The sequence below is a fragment of the Scyliorhinus torazame genome, chromosome 17 (genome assembly GCF_047496885.1).
Source record: "Scyliorhinus torazame isolate Kashiwa2021f chromosome 17, sScyTor2.1, whole genome shotgun sequence".
NCBI lineage: Eukaryota > Metazoa > Chordata > Chondrichthyes > Carcharhiniformes > Scyliorhinidae > Scyliorhinus > Scyliorhinus torazame.
The window spans coordinates 11,705,435-11,724,381 of NC_092723.1; the positions used below are offsets into that span (position 1 = coordinate 11,705,435).

General features: G+C 50.6%; 1 protein-coding gene across 1 annotated transcript in view; it reads right to left on the reverse strand.

The window, feature by feature from the left end:
- Window positions 1–14,385, reverse strand: part of LOC140393715 (polymeric immunoglobulin receptor-like) — a 36,230-nt gene extending 21,845 nt beyond the window's left edge. Inside the window, exons 1-2 of the mRNA XM_072480032.1 lie at window positions 14,308–14,385; window positions 7,060–7,389 (exon numbers count right to left, since the gene is read on the reverse strand). Coding sequence (XP_072336133.1) covers window positions 7,060–7,389; window positions 14,308–14,347 — 370 coding nt within the window. The 5' untranslated portion in view covers window positions 14,348–14,385. The remainder of the gene's footprint in view (window positions 1–7,059; window positions 7,390–14,307) is intronic.
- Between the last annotated feature and the right edge of the window lie 4,562 nt (window positions 14,386–18,947).

Consider the following 18,947-nt stretch of genomic DNA (forward strand, 5'->3'; position numbering starts at 1 on the left):
CCAAAATTGTCACAGTCACCGTTCCCACCATGAGGCCGGGCCCCTGCGCTCCGGGGCTTCCGTTGTCCAGGGGCAAATGGCCACTACGTGGGTCAGTCCCTGTGCTCCGGGTTCTCCGTTGTCCAGGGGCAACTGGCCACCACATGGGTCAGTCCCTGCTCTCCGGGGTTTCCGTTGTCCAGGGGCAACTGGCCACCACGTGGGTCAGTCCCTGCGCTCTGGGGTTTCCCTTTATTTAGGGACCCTCCAAAATGGCTGCTTACGGTGCCATCTTGTTCCACGTTTCTGAGAGTGACCTGCTGAAGCCAGTCTAGAGCCTTTCCACTCTTACAGTTTTGTTCCCCCTGTGTCATAATATACACCAGTTTATCATGGTGCAGACACACACTGATGGACACACAGTGGGATCAATCAACACACACAACACCGCAGCCAATCACCAGTGAGAGCACACGCACTCTAAAGACAGGGGACATCAGAGTTCCCGCTCATTTGAGCTGCAGCTACCTAGGAGGACAGAGCTCACAGCCTGCAGCACAGACATTCACCATGTGCTGAGTGCATTGACTGGTTAGGACAAGGCAAAGGTCTTGAGTTAAAGCTAGTATCGTATTAACCCACAGTCTAAGTAAGTTTAAACAGTTAATGATTCAATAAAATAGTGTTGCACTATTTCAAGTGTTGGTGACCTGTATGTGATCCAGAACACCCAACACATCATGATACCAGGGCTGGTGGGATACTAGCACTTCTTAGACCTACCTGCAAGTGATCTGCCTTCCGCCAGCATTCCGTCATCCTGCGACATGGACAACATCAGCCCGCCGCCGCCGCTCCGCATCGCTGGCAACCTCGGGGCCAACTGGAAGATTTTCAAACAGCGCCTCCAGCTCTTCTCGAAGCCACGGACAGGGAGGGCGTCTCGGATACCAGGAAGATTGGTCTTCTTCTCTCCACGGCCGGGGACCATGCCAGCCACATTTTCAACTCTCTCACCTTTGCAGATGATGAAGACAAGACGAAGTTCAAGACGGTCCTCCTCAGGTTTGACACTCACTGCAGTGTAGAGGTGAATGAAAGTTTTGAACGCTACGTGTTCCAGCAGCGTTTGCAGGGTAAGGGTGAACCTTTCCAATCCTTTCTAACGCACCTCTGCATCCTTGCGTAATCTTGCAGCTACGGGCCCACCTCCGACTCCATGATACGCGACCAGATCATTTTCAGTGTTCAGTCAGACCCCCTACGTCAGCAGCTCCTCAAAGTAAAGCAACTCACCCTAGCGACCGCCATCGAGACCTGTGTCTTACATGAAAACGCCACGAGTCGGTACTCCCATATACAAGCGGCTGAAACGGCACGGCAAGGTCCCCACGAGGCGGAACAGGTCCAAGTGATTGATCACCTCCAGGGCCTCAGCCTGGATGAGGGCGGCCATTTTGCGGACTCCCGCGCTTGTACATACCAAACGAGGGGATGGCGACTTTGAGGAACGTAATGCGCAGGCGCACACCACGCATGACGGCACCGCGCATGCGCGGTGGCGCAGCGAACGTGCTGACGTCATGACGTGCCGCAACTGTGGCTCCGCCCATTTAAAGCGGCAATGCCCCGCAAAATCTCGACAATGTCTATGATGTGGAAGACTTGGCCACTATGCTGCCTGCTGTCGAGCAGCTCAGCCTGCCAACTCATATCGCTTCAACCAGCCTCGCAGGAATGTTCGGGCAATTCAACCCACGGTCTCCGAGTCCGATGCGGACCTCCCACACAGCAGTGACACCGACGACCCGAGTCGGTGTTGTGACAAAAAACAGGCTGTCCCTGAAGCAAAGACACCAGCTGCTGTCGGTATACAGCATCGATCCAGACGATGAGTGGTGTGCCACCCTGACGGTCAACCGGTCCCAAATACGATTCTGCCTGGACACTGGTGCCTCCGCCAATCTCATGGCATGGTCTGTTTTCCAAAGCCTTTGTGTCAAACCAGCCATCCTTCCATCGGCCTGCCAGCTATTGGACTACAATGGCAACATCATTCCTGCTACCGGCTCGTGCCAACTTGAAGTGACGCATAAGTCACGGAAAGCCATCCTTCGTTTCGAGATCGTGGGCTCCTCGAAGGACTCCCTGCTTGGCGCACAGGCGTGCAAGCTGTTGAACCTCATTCAAAGAGTTCACTCTCTCTCTACTGATGACACGCCCGCCTTCCAGGATGCTGACTTCAGGGCGCAACTCGACGCCATCATCGACCAGCACCGCGACATCTTCGAAGGCATGGGCACACTCTCATATACGTACAAGATCCTACTCAAACAGAACGTGACGCCTGTGGTGCATGCACCTCGCAGCGTCCCAGCACCCCTCAAGGACCGCCTCAAGCAGCAGCTGCAGGACCGCCAAGACCAAGGAGTGATCGCCAGAGTTACGGAACCAACCAACTGGGTCAGTTCCATGGTGTGCGTAAAAAAGCGGCGAGCTGAGAATTTGCCTTGATCTCAAGGATCTGAATCGCAATATCATGAGGGAGCATTATCCAATTCCCAAGCACGAAGAGATCACATGTGAGATGGCTCGCGCCAAGCTCTTCACCAAACTTGACGTCTCGAAAGGATTCTGGCAAATACAGCTCGACAAATCCAGCAGGAAACTTTGTACCTTTAACACCCTCTTTGGCAGATATTGTTACAACAGGATGCCGTTTGGGATCATATCAGCTTCAGAAGTGTTCCACAGGATCATGGAACAAATGATGGAGGGCATTGAAGGTGTTCGCGTTTATGTCGACGACATAATCATTTGGTCCACCACCCCGCAGGAGCATGTCAGTCGCCTCCAGCGCGTGTTCAAACGCTTACGGGAGCAGGGCCAATGCCTCAACAGAGCTAAATGCTCCTTTGGTCAGACGGAACTCAGGTTTCTAGGGGACCAAATCTCCCAGTTGGGTGTGCGGCCGGATGAAAACGCCAGAGGACAAGAAGGCGGTCCTCCGATTTCTGGGCATGGTCAACTTCCTAGGGAAGTTCATCCCTATCCTCGCCTCTCATACCACGGCTCTCAGGAACCTGGTCAGGAAGACGACAGACTTCCAATGGCTTCCTGCCCACGAGCGCGAATGGAGTGAACTCAAAACAAAACTCACCACGGCCCCTGTCTCAGCTTTCTTTGATCCAGCGAAAGAGACAAAAATTTCGACCGATGCCAGCCAATCTGGCATTGGGGCAGTGCTCCTGCAACGCGATGAGGCCTCATCATGGGCCCCCGTTGGATATGCGACATGCGCCATGACTCCCACGGAACAGCGCTACGCGCAGATAGAAAAGGAATGCCTGGGCCTTTTGACCGGTGTCGTCAAGTTTCATGATTATGTGTACGGCCCTCCTCAATTCACCGTCGAGACCGACCATCGCCCGCTGGTCAATATAATATAGAAAGATCGCTTCTCGGCCTTTTGGCTAAAATCAAGTGTCTGTAGATTGAGCCTGTCGGTTCAGATCTGGTATGTCTCTCTTGTGGGGACCATAAATTCGATTCAATTTGAATTAGTTTTTTGGAGCAGGCGAGGAGCTGGAGTAGGGGTTCGCCCCTGACCCACACTCTGAGCCCTGGCTTGGTAACTCAGAAAAGGAAAAATTTATTAAAAAAAATAAATATATATATATATAATACAGAAAGTCTTGAACGACATGACGCCTCGCCTCCAGCGTATTCTTCTCAAGCTCCGGTGATACGACTTTCAGCTGGTATACACCCCAGGCAGAGACCTCATCATTGCTGACACTCTCGCCAGGGCAGTCAACACTCCATGTGACCCAGCGGGATTTGTCTGCCAGGTTGACGCCCATGTGGCATTCGTGACCTCCAATCTACCTGCTTCAGATGAATGCCTCGTCCAAATTCGCCGCGAGACGGCGGCTGACCCTTTGCTACAGCGTGTCATGCGCCACCTAACAGATGGGTGGCTCAAGGGCCAATGCCCTCAGTTCTACATCAGAGATGATCTGGCGGTAGTCGATGGTGTTCTCCTGAAACTGGACCGCATTGTCATCCCGCACAGCATGCGCCAGCTCGTCCTGGAACAGCTACACGAGGGCCATCTTGGCGTGGAAAAGTGCCGCCGACGGGCCCGAGAGGCAGTGTACTGGCCCGGCATCAATGACGACATAGCCAACACAGTGCTCAACTGCCCCACTTGTCAGCGCTTCCAGCCGGCCCAACCACGTGAGACCCTACAGCCCCATGAGTTGGTCACGTCCCCTTGGTCCAAGGTCGGCATCGACCTGTTCCAAGCACTGGGCAGGAACTATGTCCTGATTGTAGACTATTTTTCAAACTACCCGGAGGTGGTTCGTTTACACGACATCACATCGTCTGCAGTTATCCGTGCCTGTAAGGACACCTTTGCTCGACACGGCATCCCACTCACTGTGATGTCGGACAATGGCCCCTGCTTCGCAAGCCAGGAATGGTCCAACTTTGCCAGGAGGTACAACTTTGTGCATGTGACATTCAGTCCCCTGTACCCCCAATCCAACGGCAAAGCGGAGAAGGGCGTCCACATGGTCAAACGGCTCCTCTGCAAGGCTGCCGATGCTGGGTCTGATTTCTACCTCGCCCTTCTGGCCTATCGCTCAGCCCCACTGTCCACTGGCCTGTCGCCAGCCCAGCTGCTCATGGGTCGCACCCTGAGGACGACGGTGCCGTCCATTCATGTCCCAGACCTCGACCACGTTCCGGTCCTTCAACGAATGCAACTGTCTCGTGCACAGCACAAGGCGGCTCATGACTCCCGTGCAGCTGATCTCCCTGCTCTGGCTCCAGATAACAACGTCCGCATCCATCTTCCGGATGGTGGCTGGTCTGTAACTGCTGTGGTTCTTCGGCAGGTGGCCCCCCGCTCATTCCTGGTTCGTCTACCGGATGGCTCCATTCTGAGCCGCAATCGACGTGCCCTTCGTCTCGTTCCGCGCTCGCTACGTGATCCTCCACCATTGCCACGCCCTCCTGTTGACCCTGACCTGGACTATGCAGAAATTCCGGTCACTCTGCATCCTCCTCACTCTGACGCAGTCCAGCCCGCTCCTCAGCCGGCGGTTCCCGACCCACCCTTGAGGCGGTCAACCAGAATTCGTCGCCCACCTCAGAGACTTAATTTGTGAACTTTGTGGACTTATGGACTTTCTGATTTGTTCTGTTCTTCCGTTTAATCATTCAAGTGGTTTGTATATAGTTTGTATATAGTGTTCATCTCGTTATTCTTGTGACACACTGTTTTTCTGCACCAGGCACCTTCCCATGTAAATAGCTTAATTTTTATGTACATAGTCCTGTAAATATTTCGCACACATGTAGTCAGGAACATACACCATACACTATTTATTGCCATGTAGGTACATTTTTTATAAAAGGGGGGATGTCATAATATACACCAGTATATCATGGTGCAGACACACACACTGATGGACACACAGTGGAATCAATCAACACACACAACATCGCAGCCAATCACCAGTGAGAGCACACGCACTATAAAGACAGGGGACATCAGAGTTCCCGCTGATTCGAGTTGCAGCTAGCTAGGAGGACAGAGCTCACAGCCTGCAACACAGACATAAACCATGTGCTGAGTGCATCGACTGGTTAGGACAAGGCAAAGTCTTTAGTTAAAGCTAGTATCGTATTTACCCACAGTTTAAACAGTTAATGATTCAATAAAATAGTGTTGCACTATTTCAAGTGTTGGTGACCTGTATGTGATCCAGAACACCCAACACATCACCCTGTGGTTTTGTTTCCCGCCCCCTCGCTGAAAACCCCAACCATCAACCCCCATCTTCCTCCTCTTCTGTCTGACTACCCCCCCCCCCCTCTCGATGCCGTGTCTCCCCCCGCACCCCCACCCTGCCACATGCTCTCTCCTGGGAGATGCCCCCCTCTCCCTCATATCTCCTGCTGCTACCTTTCCTGCTGGTATCATGCCACCCCCCCCTCACCCGTTCTGCCGGTGACCCTGCTATCTCCTCCTCACCCTCTCCTGCGCTCTGGTGCCCTTGCCCTCTCCTTCCCATGAGCTGGTTCCCCTGTGCACAGCGAGGTGATGCAGCCCCGTCCAAAATTCTCCATTGGTGTCCTCCGCGTCCTCATCACCGCCTCTATGCTGTGTGTCCAAACGGTTCTTACGGATGTACTTGTCCGCCTCTGCAGGGCAGTAAAATAATGTTCCTCATCCTGATATGTAACCCAGAGTCTGGCTGGGAATAGCATCCCAAATCTGACTTTGATTTTATATAGGGCCGAGTTTGCCTGGTTAAATTCCGCCGGCGCTTTGCCAGGTCCGCCCCAATGTCCTGGTAGACTCTGATTTTATGTCCCTCCCAGTTACAAGCCTTCACCTGTCTGACTCAGCGAAGGATCCTTCCCCAGTCCTGGTACTTGTGCAGCTTGGCTATGACCGCTCTCCGCTGCTCCCCTGCCTTGGGTGTTGGTCTGAGTGACCGATGAGTCCTGTCGATCTCCGGCGGCTTGGGGAAGCTGTCCCTCCTCACTAGGGTGCTCAGAATCTGGGCCATGTAGTCGGTCGCGTCCCTGCCCTCGATTCCCTCCGGCAGGCCCACTGTTTGAATGTTCTGCCACCTCGACTGATTTTCTTGGTCCTCGATCTTCCCCATCAGGCTCCCCTCGGTCGCAGTTCAGCCTCCTGGGCGACCATTTGGTTGCTCTGGTAGGTCGATGCTTTTTCCAGCACCTTTTTCGTGCTCATCACCCCCTTCCTAAGGGTACTTAGGGAAATAAATGCTGGCCTAGCCAGTGACACCAACATACCGTGAAATAATTTTAAAAAAGAGGCATTGGTAGAATATAATTTTAGGTTTGTCGATGTGTCAGGGGGAAGTATGTTTCGAGAGGTTAATGGAAATGGATAGAAATGGGAGGATGGGAGGTCTTTACTTGCACATAAGGAACTGCGATAATCCTTTCACAGTCTGAGCTCACACAGCAGCAGTGTTACTGCAGCCCAACCACATTATCAATGCTAGAATCAATCTTCTGAAATATTCTTACCTGTGAAAACCTTCAGCAATATAACTCCTGAAATATGGAGTTGGTTTTCAGAATAAGGAACACACCAGTATGTTCCTGTATCTCCCTCTTCAAGTTGTTGTATGGTTACTGAAATTTTGCCATTGGTATTAGCAATCGATATTCTTCGATAATAATTTCTGACTCTGTGTCCATCAATGCTCAATATATGATCACACCGAGTTCCCGAAATTGCCTTGCACCACGAGATTATAGAGTTTCCTTTGTACCTTTCTGCCTGTGGACATTCCACTGTGATGGTTTCTCCCACTGCAGCCGTCATCACTATCGGAGCCGTCTGTGTCTGTGAAGCTGTTGGGTGAAACATGATTTAAGAAAGTTGGAAATATCCCACCAATCAATTTTAGACAATCCTTTCCCAAGGGGACACACACAAACCCTGAGTGGGACTGGAATCAAGAACCTTAATGTGGAGATGCCGGTGTTGGACTGGGGTGAGCACAGTACGAAGTCTTACAACACCAGGTTAAAGTCCAACAGGTTTGTTTCGATGTCACTAGCTTTTGGAGCACTGCTCCTTCCTCAGGTGAATGAAGAGGTAAGAACCTTAAAGCAGAGAAGGAGGCCATTCGGCCGGTCATGTCTGTGCCAGCTCTGCCCAATTTAATCCCACACCCCAGCTCCCCCCATAACCCTGCACATTGATCCCCTTCAAACGTATGTCCATCTGTCTTTTGGAAGCATTAGTAAGACCACACCTGGAGTATTGTGCACGGTTTTGGTCCCCTTATTTGAGGAAAGATGCAGTGGAATTGGAGGCAGTTCAGAGGAGGTTCACCAGATTGATTTCCAGAGATGAGGGGTTTGTCGTGTGAGGAGAGGTTGAACAGTTTGGGCCGATACTCTCTAGAGTACAGAAGAATGAGAGGAGAACAAATTGAGGTATACAAGATGCTAAACGGTATGGATAAAGTAGACGTGGAGCAGATACTTCCTCTTGTGCGGCATTCTAAATCGAGAGGTCATAATCTTTGAATAAGAGGCAGCAAATTTAAAACAGATTTGAGGAAAAACGACTTCTCCCAAAGGGTTGTGAGTCTGTGGAATTCGCTACCCCAGAGTGCGGTGCATGCTGGGACAGTGAGTAAATTTAAGGAGGCGTTAGACAGATTTTTAATTGGTAATGGGTTGAAGGGTGATGGAGAACGGGCAGGACGGTGGAGTTGAGGCCAGGATGGGATCAGCCATGATCACATTGAGGGTGTTAGGCTCGGGAGGCTGAATTGCCGACTCCTGCTCCTAGGTCGTGTGTTCGAGGGAGGAGACGCTCTGGCTGATTTTGCAACCCAGCTCTTGGTCTGTAACATTGTAGGTAACAGATGAGGGACATATCAGCCATGATAGAATGGTGGAGCAGACTCGATGGGCCAAATAGCCTAATTCTGTTCTTATATCTTATGAACTTATGAATCTTATTCCATGACTATTCCAGGAGGTGTATTCCAGATAATAACAGCCTAATGTGTGAAATAACTTCTCCTCATTTACCCACTGATTTTTCTTCCAACTATTTTAACTCTATGATCTGTGGTTACCAATCCACCACCAGAGGAAATAATTACTCTCCACTTGCTGCATAAGGCCCGTCCTCAATTTCAATACATTCATTAAATTTCCGGTTAATCTTTTCTGCTCTAAGAACAATAGTCCCAATTTCTCCAATCTGCCCACAAATACAAACTGCCACATCCCTGGTATCATCCTGGTAAATCTGCCCTGTGTCCTCGCCAGGGCCGTGACCTCCTCCCTCGAGTGTGTTGCCCAGAGTTGAACACAGCATCTAACCAGAGACCTAACCAGTGAGTAGTGAAGGGGTAACATACCTCCTCACTTTGTATTTAATACTCCTATTTAAAATTCAAGAATCCCACAACTGCCTTATCATCTTCCTCTTCCGTTAGGGGTGTCATGATGCTGGAGCACACCGGAATACCACTCCAGCGCCTCCAAACAGCGATAGGGAGCAGAGTGAGGAGGCCCCAGGGAGGAGACACAGATTGTGAGATGCAGGGGAGGAGAGGCTCGTTGCAAGGCCTCGGAATAGAGGATGGAGTGTGAGAGTAAGAGGATGACGATCATGTGTGTGTGCGTGTAAGAGAGTGAGAGAGTGCGTGTCAGGAAGTGAGAGGGTGTGTGTGTGGAAGTGATGCAGTGAGTGTGTGTATGTGAGGGAGTGGGAGAGTGTTTGTGTGTGCAAGTGAGGCTGTGTGCTGTGTGTGTGAGAGTGTGTGTATGTGTGTGTAAGGGAGTGAGAGAGTGCATGTGTCAGGACGTGAGAGTGTGTGCTTTGTGTGTGTGTGACAGTGTATATATGTGTGTGTGTGTAAGGGAGTGATGCACTATCAATTACGATGAGACGAGTAGAGAGTAATCGAGGCTTTATTAAGCAGAGATGCTACCAGAAATGAGAGCAGCTTGGTGTGCACACACATTTATACTCCGCCTACTGGGCGGAGCCAGCAGGCAGGGATCTACCCCCGTACCTGTAGTACAGGAGCCTTACCGCATTACCTGTAATACAGGAGCCTTACCGTATTACCTCTAATGAAATGAAATGAAAATGAAAATCGCTTATTGTCACAAGTAGGCTTCAAATGAAGTTACTGTGAAAAGCCCCTAGTCGCCACATTCCGGCGCCTGTTTGGGGAGGCTGGTACGGGAATCGAACCGTGCTGCTGCCCTGCCTTGGTCTGCTTTAGAAGCCAGCGATTTAGCCCAGTGTGCTCAGCCAGCCCCTAATACAACTATTATACAAACAGTGGGAATCCCGCCGGCCCCTGAAAAATGGCACCGGAGAATAGGGCAGCCGGCTCGGGGCGGCATGGCGGGATTCACGCCTCCCCCCCCTCCCCGGGATTCTCTGACCCGGCGCATGGTTGGGGAATCTCGGCCTGTGTGTCTGTTTGGGAGTGAGAGGGAGAGTGTGTGCGAGTGTGAAGAATTGGGCCTGCTCCTTCAGGAATGAGCCAATCCTGACAGCTGCTACCACCCAGGAAGCTGCCACCTGGCATTGTGATGCATTTGGTGGCTGGATGTGTTGTGGAGCAGCTGCCATCGCTGCAGGATGTGGCATTGAGAGAGAAGCACATTCTGCAGGTAAATCTCTCACCCAGGCACTGAGCACAGGCCCAAGCCTATCCATGTTCGATTATCACAGAATTTACTGTGCAGAAGGAGGCCATTCGGCCCGTCGAGTCTGCACCGGCTCTTGGAAAGAGCACCCTACCCAAAGTCAACACCTCCACCCTATCCCCATAACCCAGTAACTCCACCCAAGACTAAGGGCAATTTTGGACACTAAGGGCAATTTATCACGGCCAATCCACCTAACCTGTGCACCTTTGGACTGTGGGAGGAAACCGGAGCACCCGGAGGAAACCCACGCACACACGGGGAGGATGTGCAGACTCCGCACAGACAGTGACCCAAGCCGGAATTGAACCTGGGACCCTGGAGCTGTGAAGCAATTGTGCTAACCATTCTGCTACCGTGCTGCCCTGCATTCGTTAAACCTGCATTCTCTAAAATAATAATGTGTCTGCTTTTGGATTATTATCCTTTCTTCTGTTGTTTTATCACAGGCAGAAGTCAACCAGGCAATGGCCTCTATTATAGAATCTCAACAACGGACTGCGACCTCTTTACGCTTCCCAACCAGATAAACATTGTTTAAGGATCAAGACTTGGGGTCATGTGAAGCAAAATTCTGTACGAATCTAGAAGTTTCTTTAGGCTGCTTGTCACCACATTTTTTATCCTATGTGCCACATTTCCTCAAACAAAAAGGTAAAAATGATGATAATTGGTCAGAAATGAGGGTGTGTTACCTTATTCAGTAGATAATATGGCAGCAAAAGATAGTTGAGGGTGCAGGCAAGAATTTCTGCAACATGAAAATGTCTCAACATGTTGGGAAGTAATGGGTTTAGTCAGTATCCTGAGATGATTTTCGATTTCCGTGAGGGAACCATCGGATTTCACAAGACAGAAGGAAACTACACGGCCCATCATTGTAACTGATCTGCCCTCAGAAAGCACTATCCTCACTGTCCTAGTCTCCACTCTCCTCTCTTTTCTTTACTTCAGATATGGAACGTATGATGGGTTCTATTCCTGCCGCTGCCCCTGGGTGGCAGCACTCGGTACCATGTGGACCTCTAGATCCTGAAAATTGTACTCATCTGTTCCCATTCCTGTAATGTCCTCCAATATTCCATTATCCCCCTCCCTGAGGGAACTCTCCATTCCTCCGGAACAAGTGCATTGGTTCCTCCCTTTGCCCTGATGCACTATCAATTACGACGAGACAGGAGTAGAGAGTAATCAAGATTTTATTAAGCAGAGATGTGTTGCCTCCTACCGCTGCTGCCGAAATGGCTGCAGCTCGGTGAGCACACACATTTATACTCCGCCTACTGGGCGGAGCCAGCAGGGATCTACCCCCGTACCTGTAGTACAGGAGCCTTACCGTATTACATCTCACATGTGTACTATAAACAAACAGTGGTGACTACCACATTCACCCCCTGTTAAAAAAGAGTCCAGCAGGGGGGGGTGGAAAACTATTTACATATAAGTGAGCATTTTTAAAGTGTACAGTTCTGGAAAAGTTCACAAATTCAGCCGGTCGGGTTCCTTGTACCCCCGTACCTGTAGTACAGGAGCCTTACCGTATTACATCTCCTATGTGTACTATATACAAACAGCGGTGACTACCACATGCCCCTCTGTCAGCGGCTGAGCTTTCAATCAGATTGAACAGTTTGAATCTCCACCGCTAAACCCCTCCTCCTCGTCAACTCCCCCTCCCCATTTAGGATCCTCTTTAAAACCCATCCCTTTGACGGAGCTTTTGGCCAACCCCTCCAACCTTCCCTTCTTTGACCCACAGTCTGTGTTTCTTTACCCCTCTGCAGAGGCAGTGGTGTAGTATTGTCGCTGGACGAGTAATCCAGAGACCCAGGACAATGATCTGGGGACCTGGGTTCGAATCCCACCCCGGCAGGTGGTGGAATTTAACTCAATAAAATATCAGGAACTAAAAGTCTAATGATGACCATGAAACCATTGTCGATTGTTGTAAAAACCCATCTGGTTCACGAATGCCCCTTTAGGGAAGGAAATCTGCATCTGCCATCCTTACCTGGTCTGGCCCACATGTCATTCCAGACCCAATGTAGTTGATGCTTAAATGCCCTCTGAAATGGCCTAGCAAGCCACTCAGTTATATCCAACCGCTACAAAAACACAAAAAAGGAATGAAACCAGACGGACCACCAAGCATCGAACCAGGCCCCGGAAAGGACAATGGAACACGCAGACCTGCCGACCCTGCAAACCTGCCGACCCTGCAAACCCTGAAAAGTCCTCCTTACTAACATCTGGGGGCTTGTGCCAAAGTTGGGAGAGCTGTCTCACAGACTAATTAAACAACAGCCTAATATAGTCATACTCACAGAATCATTCCTTACAGACGATGTCCCAGACACCACCATCACCATTCCTGGGTATGTCTTGTCTCACCAGAGAGGTGGAGGTACAGTGGTATACAGTCGGGAGGGAATTGCCTTGGGAGTCCTCAACATCGACTCTGGACCCCATGAAGTCCCCATGGCTTCAGATTAAACATGGGCAAGGAAACCTCCTGCTGATTACCACGTACCGGCCACGATCAGCTGATGAATCAGTGCTCCTCCATGTTGAACACCACTTGGAGGAAGCACTGAGGGTGGCAACGGTACAGAAGATGCTCTGGGACTTCAATGTCCATCACCAAGAGTGGCTCAGTAGTACCACCACAGTCCAAGTTGGCCGGGTCCGAAAGGACGTAACTGCTAGACTGGGACCGGAACAGGTGGTGAGGGAACCAACAATAGGGCAAAACATACTTGACCTCATCCTCAGCTATCTGCCTGCTGCAGATGGATCTGTCCACGACAGTATCGGTCGAAGTGACCACTGCACAGTCCTTGTGGAGACAAAGTCCCGTCTTCACATTGAGGATACGGTCCATCGAGTTGTGTAGCACTACCACCGTGCTAAATGGGGTAGACTTTGAACAGATCTAGCAACTCCAGACTGGGCATCCATGAGGCGTGTGGGCCATCAGCAGCAGCAGAATTGTATCAACCACAATCTGCAATCTCCTGGCCCGGCATATCCCCCACTCTACCATTACCACCCAGCCAGGGATCAACCCTGGTTCAATGAAGAGTGCAGGAGAGCGTGCCAGGAGCAACACCAGGCAGACCCAGAATGAGGTCTCAACCTGGTGAAGCTACAACACAAGAATCCTGAGGCGGGTAACTAACCTCCTACCCCCAAAGCCTTTCCACCATCTGCTAGACACAAGTCAGGAGTGTAATGGAACACTCTCCACTTGCCTGGATGAGCGCAGCTCCAACAACACTCAAGAAGCTCGACACCATCCAGGACAAAGCAGCCCCGCTTGATTACTACCCTTTCCACAAACATTCAAACCCTCGACCACTGAACAATGGCAGCCGTGTGTCCCATCTACAAGATGCACCGCAGTAACTCACCAAGGTTCCTTCCACAGCATCATCCAAACCCACGACCACTACCATCTAGAAGGACAAGAGCAGCAGATACTTGGGAACCCCACCACCTGGAGGTTCCCCTCCAAGTCACTCACCATCCTGACTTGGAAATATATCGGCCGTTCCTTCACAAGTCGCTGGGGCAACATCCTGGAACTCTTGCCCACACAGCACCACAGCGCCTCATGGATGCCCAGTGTTGAGTTGCTAGATCTGTTCAAAGTCTACCCCATTTAGCACGGTGGTAGTGCTACACAACTCGATGGACCGTATCCTCAATGTGAAGACGGGACTTTGTCTCCACAAGGACTGTGCAGTGGTCACTTCGACCGATACTGTCGTGGACAGATCCATCTGCAGCAGGCAGATAGCTGAGGATGAGGTCAAGTATGTTTTGCCCTATTGTTGGTTCCCTCACCACCTGTTCCGGTCCCAGTCTAGCAGTTACATCCTTTCGGACTCAAAGCCTGGCTGTGGTTCAAGAACTCACCACCACCTTCTGAAGGGCAACTAGAGATGGGCAATAAATGCTGGCAAGACCAGCGATGCCCACATCCCCTAACTGAATTTTAAAAATAAAACAGTTGTGTCATTCTTTTCAGACATAAACGTGAGCTGTTATTCCAAATATAGAATTGGAAAGTCTTACTTGATATTAAAGTGAGGAACAGCAACGCAGTAAAAATCATGGTCCCACAGCTTTCAGTACAAGTGTCTCTGTATCGGTCAAAGATCTGCGCTGAATCATTTACTTCCTCCTAGAACCAGCAATATCTGCCTAACACGTACAGGATAAGAGAAGCTGACCAATCTCACTGCTGCACAACATAGTTTGTGTGGATGCCAGTGGTTGCAATTTGAGGAAATGATCCCTTGTTGGCTGACCATTGCCAAATTACGACATTCAGTAAAGATATTCTCTTTGAAAATATATTTTCAATTTGAACATCTGGTTGCTTTTCTTTTTGCTGTAATTTGTATTAGTAAAATAAATAACCCTCTTGGTGCTTTACATAAGAAATTAATCCAAACACATCCTATTCAATTCGAGGGATGGGAATCAGTGTGAATTGGTATTCAGGGTGTGTAAAGAGGAACTCGACTGAGGGTGTTCTAACTTAACCGTATGCATAGCATTTCAAACTGGGGTGTTTGATCCCTCTGGTTTAAGTTAATGTTTCTGTGCCTGTAAGGGTAAAACCTATAGTTATATTGATGCTGCATAAAGGTGTATGTGTCGGGGTTGGTTCATTTCCAATTTTAAATCCATTGTGCTTTGAGAGGGCTGCGGCGTGAGTAAATAAACTAGCAGTGGTTGCTTAGCAACAGAAGGCTACTTTCCAGAGGGGAGGGATTATCTTTGTCTTAGTTTTAGCTGAATTTGTTGGCAGTTGGACATAAGATAGTGAGAGGGAAGGCAGATCTCAGCTCTGCTAGGAACTGTTGGTGGGTGATGCACGATCAATTGTACAAAGACTCAGATTGGGTACAACTGTGGCTTTATTGCAGTAAGATGCGTGGCCTTCTACAGCAACTGGCGAAATGGCAGCTCAATGGAGGACACGCATATTTATACTCCTCCTCCTTGTTGGAGCCAGCAGGCAGGGGCTACCGGCGATCCTGTAGTACAGGTCTACCTTACATCCCCTAATACAGGTGTACAGTGGTTCACCACATTCACCCCCTGTTAAAAATGAGTCCGGCGGGGGTGGTGTAGAACTATATACAGTATTGAAAATTATGTACAGTGTTTTATTAAAAGGAAGTGAGAAAAAAATATCCTCTTGAAAGTCCGGTGCCAGTTAGAGGTTCAACCGGTCTGGTGCCTTGACGTTCCGCTGGGAGTGACGTAACGGTGGTGGCGATGTCGATGCTGGCGACGTCGGTGTTGGCCTGATGTTGGTGACCCTGGGAGTGTGCCGAAATCCTCTTCATCCTCTTGCGTGGGCAGGGGAAGGAGGGATGGACCTGGTGGGAATGTTGGAAGCGCCGGGGGAGGGGAGGGTGGCGCCGGGCCGGGGAAGTGTGTATGGGTGGAACCTGCTGGTGCCAGGTCCCTGAGGGAGACAGTATCTTGGCGGCCGTCGGGGTACACCACATAGGCATACTGGGGGTTGGCATGGAGCAAGCGTATCCTATCCACCAACGGGTCCGCCTTGTGGAGTCGGACGTGCCTACGGAGCAGGACCGGTCCTGGAGCTGCGAGCCAAGTCGGGAGCGACACCCCGGATGTGGACTTCCTGGGGAAGGTAAAGCAACGTTCATAGGGTGTGTTATTAGTGGCGGTGCACAATAGTGACCGGATGGAGTGTAGTGCATCAGGGAGGACCTCCTGCCAGCGAGAGGCTGGGAGGTTCCTGGACCGTAGGGCCAGCTTGATGGCCCTCCAAACCGTCCCGTTCTTCCTCTCTACCTGCCCGTTTCCCTGGGGGTTATAGCTGGTCGTCCTGCAGGAGGCGATACCCTTGCTGAGCAGGAACTGATGCAGCTCATCGCTCATGAATGAGGATTCCCTGTCGCTGTGGATGTAGGCGGGGAAACCAAACAGAGCGAAGATTGTTTTGAGGGCCTTGATGATGGTGGCAGATGTTATATCGGGTATGGGATGGCGAAGGGGAATCAGGAGTACTCATCGACTGTGTTTCAGTCGGTGGAGGGGAGGGGCCCTTTGAAATCCACGCTGAGGTGTTCAAAGGGGCAGGAGGCCTTCACCAGGCGCGCACGGTCCGGCTGGTAGAAGTGCGGCTTGCACTCCGCGCAGACCTGGCAGTCCCTGGTGACTTCTGTACTTCCTCGACGGAGTAGGGCAGATTGCGAGCCTTGACAAGATGGTACAATCGAGTGACCCCCGGGTGACAAAGGCTGTCGTGTAGGGCCCGGAATAGGTCTACTTGTGCACTCACACATGTACCTCGGGAGAGGGCATCTGGGGGCTCGTTGAGTTTGCCGGGACGATGCAAGATCTCGTAATTAGAGGTGGAGAGCTCGATTCTCCACCGCAAGATATTATCATTTTTGACCTTGCCCTGCTGCGTGTTGTTGAACATGAAGGCTACCAACCGTTGGTCAGTGAGGAGAGTGAATCGTCTGCCCGCCAGGTAATGCCTACAATGTCGCACAGCTTCAATGATAGCTTGGGCCTCTTTTTTGACGGACGAATGCCAAATTTCTGAGGCATGAAGAGTGCCACGGGTCTGCCTGCCTGATTGAGGGTGGTGGCTAGGGCGACGTCTGATGCGTCGCTTTCTACTTGGGAGGACAGTGTCTCGTTTACTGCGTGCATCCCGGCCTTGGCTATATCAGCTCTGATACGGGCGAAGGCCTGTTGTGCCTCGGCCGTAAGGGGAAAGTGGGTGAACTGAAAGAGTGGGCGGGCCTTGTCCGCGTAGTTTGGGATCCACTGAGCGTAGTACGAAAAGAACCCCAGGCAGCATTTGAGGGCCTTGGGGCAATGGGGGAGGGGAAGCTCCATGAGGGGCGCATGCGGTCGGGATCGGGTCCCAGAACTCCGTTCTGGACTACATAGCCGAGTATGGCTAAGCGGGTCGTGCTGAACACGCACTTCTCCTTATTATAAGTAAGGTTAAGGAGAGTGGCGGTGCGGAGGAATTTAGCAAGGTTGGCGTCGTGGTCATGCTGGTCATGGCCGCAGATGGTGACATTGTCTAGGTAGGGAAACGTGGGCCGCAAACCGTACCGGTCGACCATTCGGTCCATCTCCCTTTGGAAGACCGAGACCCTGTTAGTGACGCCAAAGGGAACCCTAAGAAAATGATTGAGATGACCGTCCGCCTCGAAGGCAGCGTATGGATGGTCCGATTTACGGATGGGGAGCTGGTGGTAGGCGGATTTTAGGTCAATCGTTGAGAAGACCTGGTACTGCGCAATCTGATTGACCATATCAGATAGGTGTGGGAGTGGGTACGTGTCAAGCTGCGTGTACCGATTGATGGTCTGGCTGTAGTCCATGACCATTCTATTCTTCTCCCTAGTTTTAACGACTACCACCTGGGCTCTCCAGGGGCTGTTGCTGGCCTCGATGATGCCCTCCCGAAGCAGCCGCTGGACTTCGGACCTGATGAAGGTCTTGTCCTGGGTGCTGTACCGTCTGCTCCTGGTGGCAACGGATTTGCAATCCGGGGTTAGATTGGCAAAGAGGGAGTGGGGGGGGTCGACCTTTAGGGTCGCGAGGCCACACACAGTGAGGGGTGGTAGGGGCCCGCCGAATTTGAGGGTGAGGCTCTGGAGATTGCACTGGAAATCCAGGCCAAGTAATAGTGCAGTGCAGAGGTTAGGGAGGACGTGACGAATGTGATATAAAATAGTTACTTTAGAGATACTAGTTAATGTAATGTAGAAATAAGCCACTTTGATTCTGGCAGTTAGGGACAAAGGGGTTTGAGACCGCATGGAAAAAGCAGGAAGAGGTGTGTCTATGAGAGTGATGCTGCATTGATAGGGGCCAGAGAAAGGGATTAGAAGTGAGCCAATCAGAATAGATCGAACAGGTCAGGAGGGACATAGGCTGACCTATGTCCGTCGAGTATGTGAAACTTGATACCATTTGAATTGATTTGCAGAGATCCCTTTGTTTCTTTGTTCATTCGCTTTCTGGGATATAGGAAACTGGATGTCTCTTATATTTCTATGAAATGAATCAAGCTTGCAAGCTAAATAAATAACTTCTTTTTACGTGCGAATCCATCTCAACTTTTATTGAGGCCAGACTGACAGAGAAAGAAATTTGGGGATCAACATTTGGTGCCGAAACCCGGGATTTCTCAGGGCGATCCTGATCCAACTGCGAAATCAGAATTAGACTGATTATGAACAGGAGGATGGGGAACAAAGGGCCCTCAATGTAGAACTGGAAAACGACCGCGCATTGATTGTTACCCTCTTCTTATCGTCTGATTAGTCTGGTCACTCGCGGTTGGCACAGAAAGACCGCCTCGACGAAATCACAGGTCAGTCTGGGGATTAGCACTTTAATTGATGGGATTTCATATTGTTGTTTCGGCTTGGGTTAGGGCTTTGGGCTGATGGGACTTTAGTAATGAAGGTTCAGTCTATTATATGGGTTCAGAGGCTGATGTGACTTCATTAATGAAGGTTCAGTCTATTATATGGGTTCAGAGGCTGATGTGACTTCATTAATGAAGGTTCAGTCTATTATATGGGTTCAGGGGCTGATGGGACTTCAATAGATGAAGGTTCAGTCCAGTATAACTGTTTTTAAATCTGAAGATGGTTCAACTCTATGTGTGAGTGTTTTAAATATATAGTTGA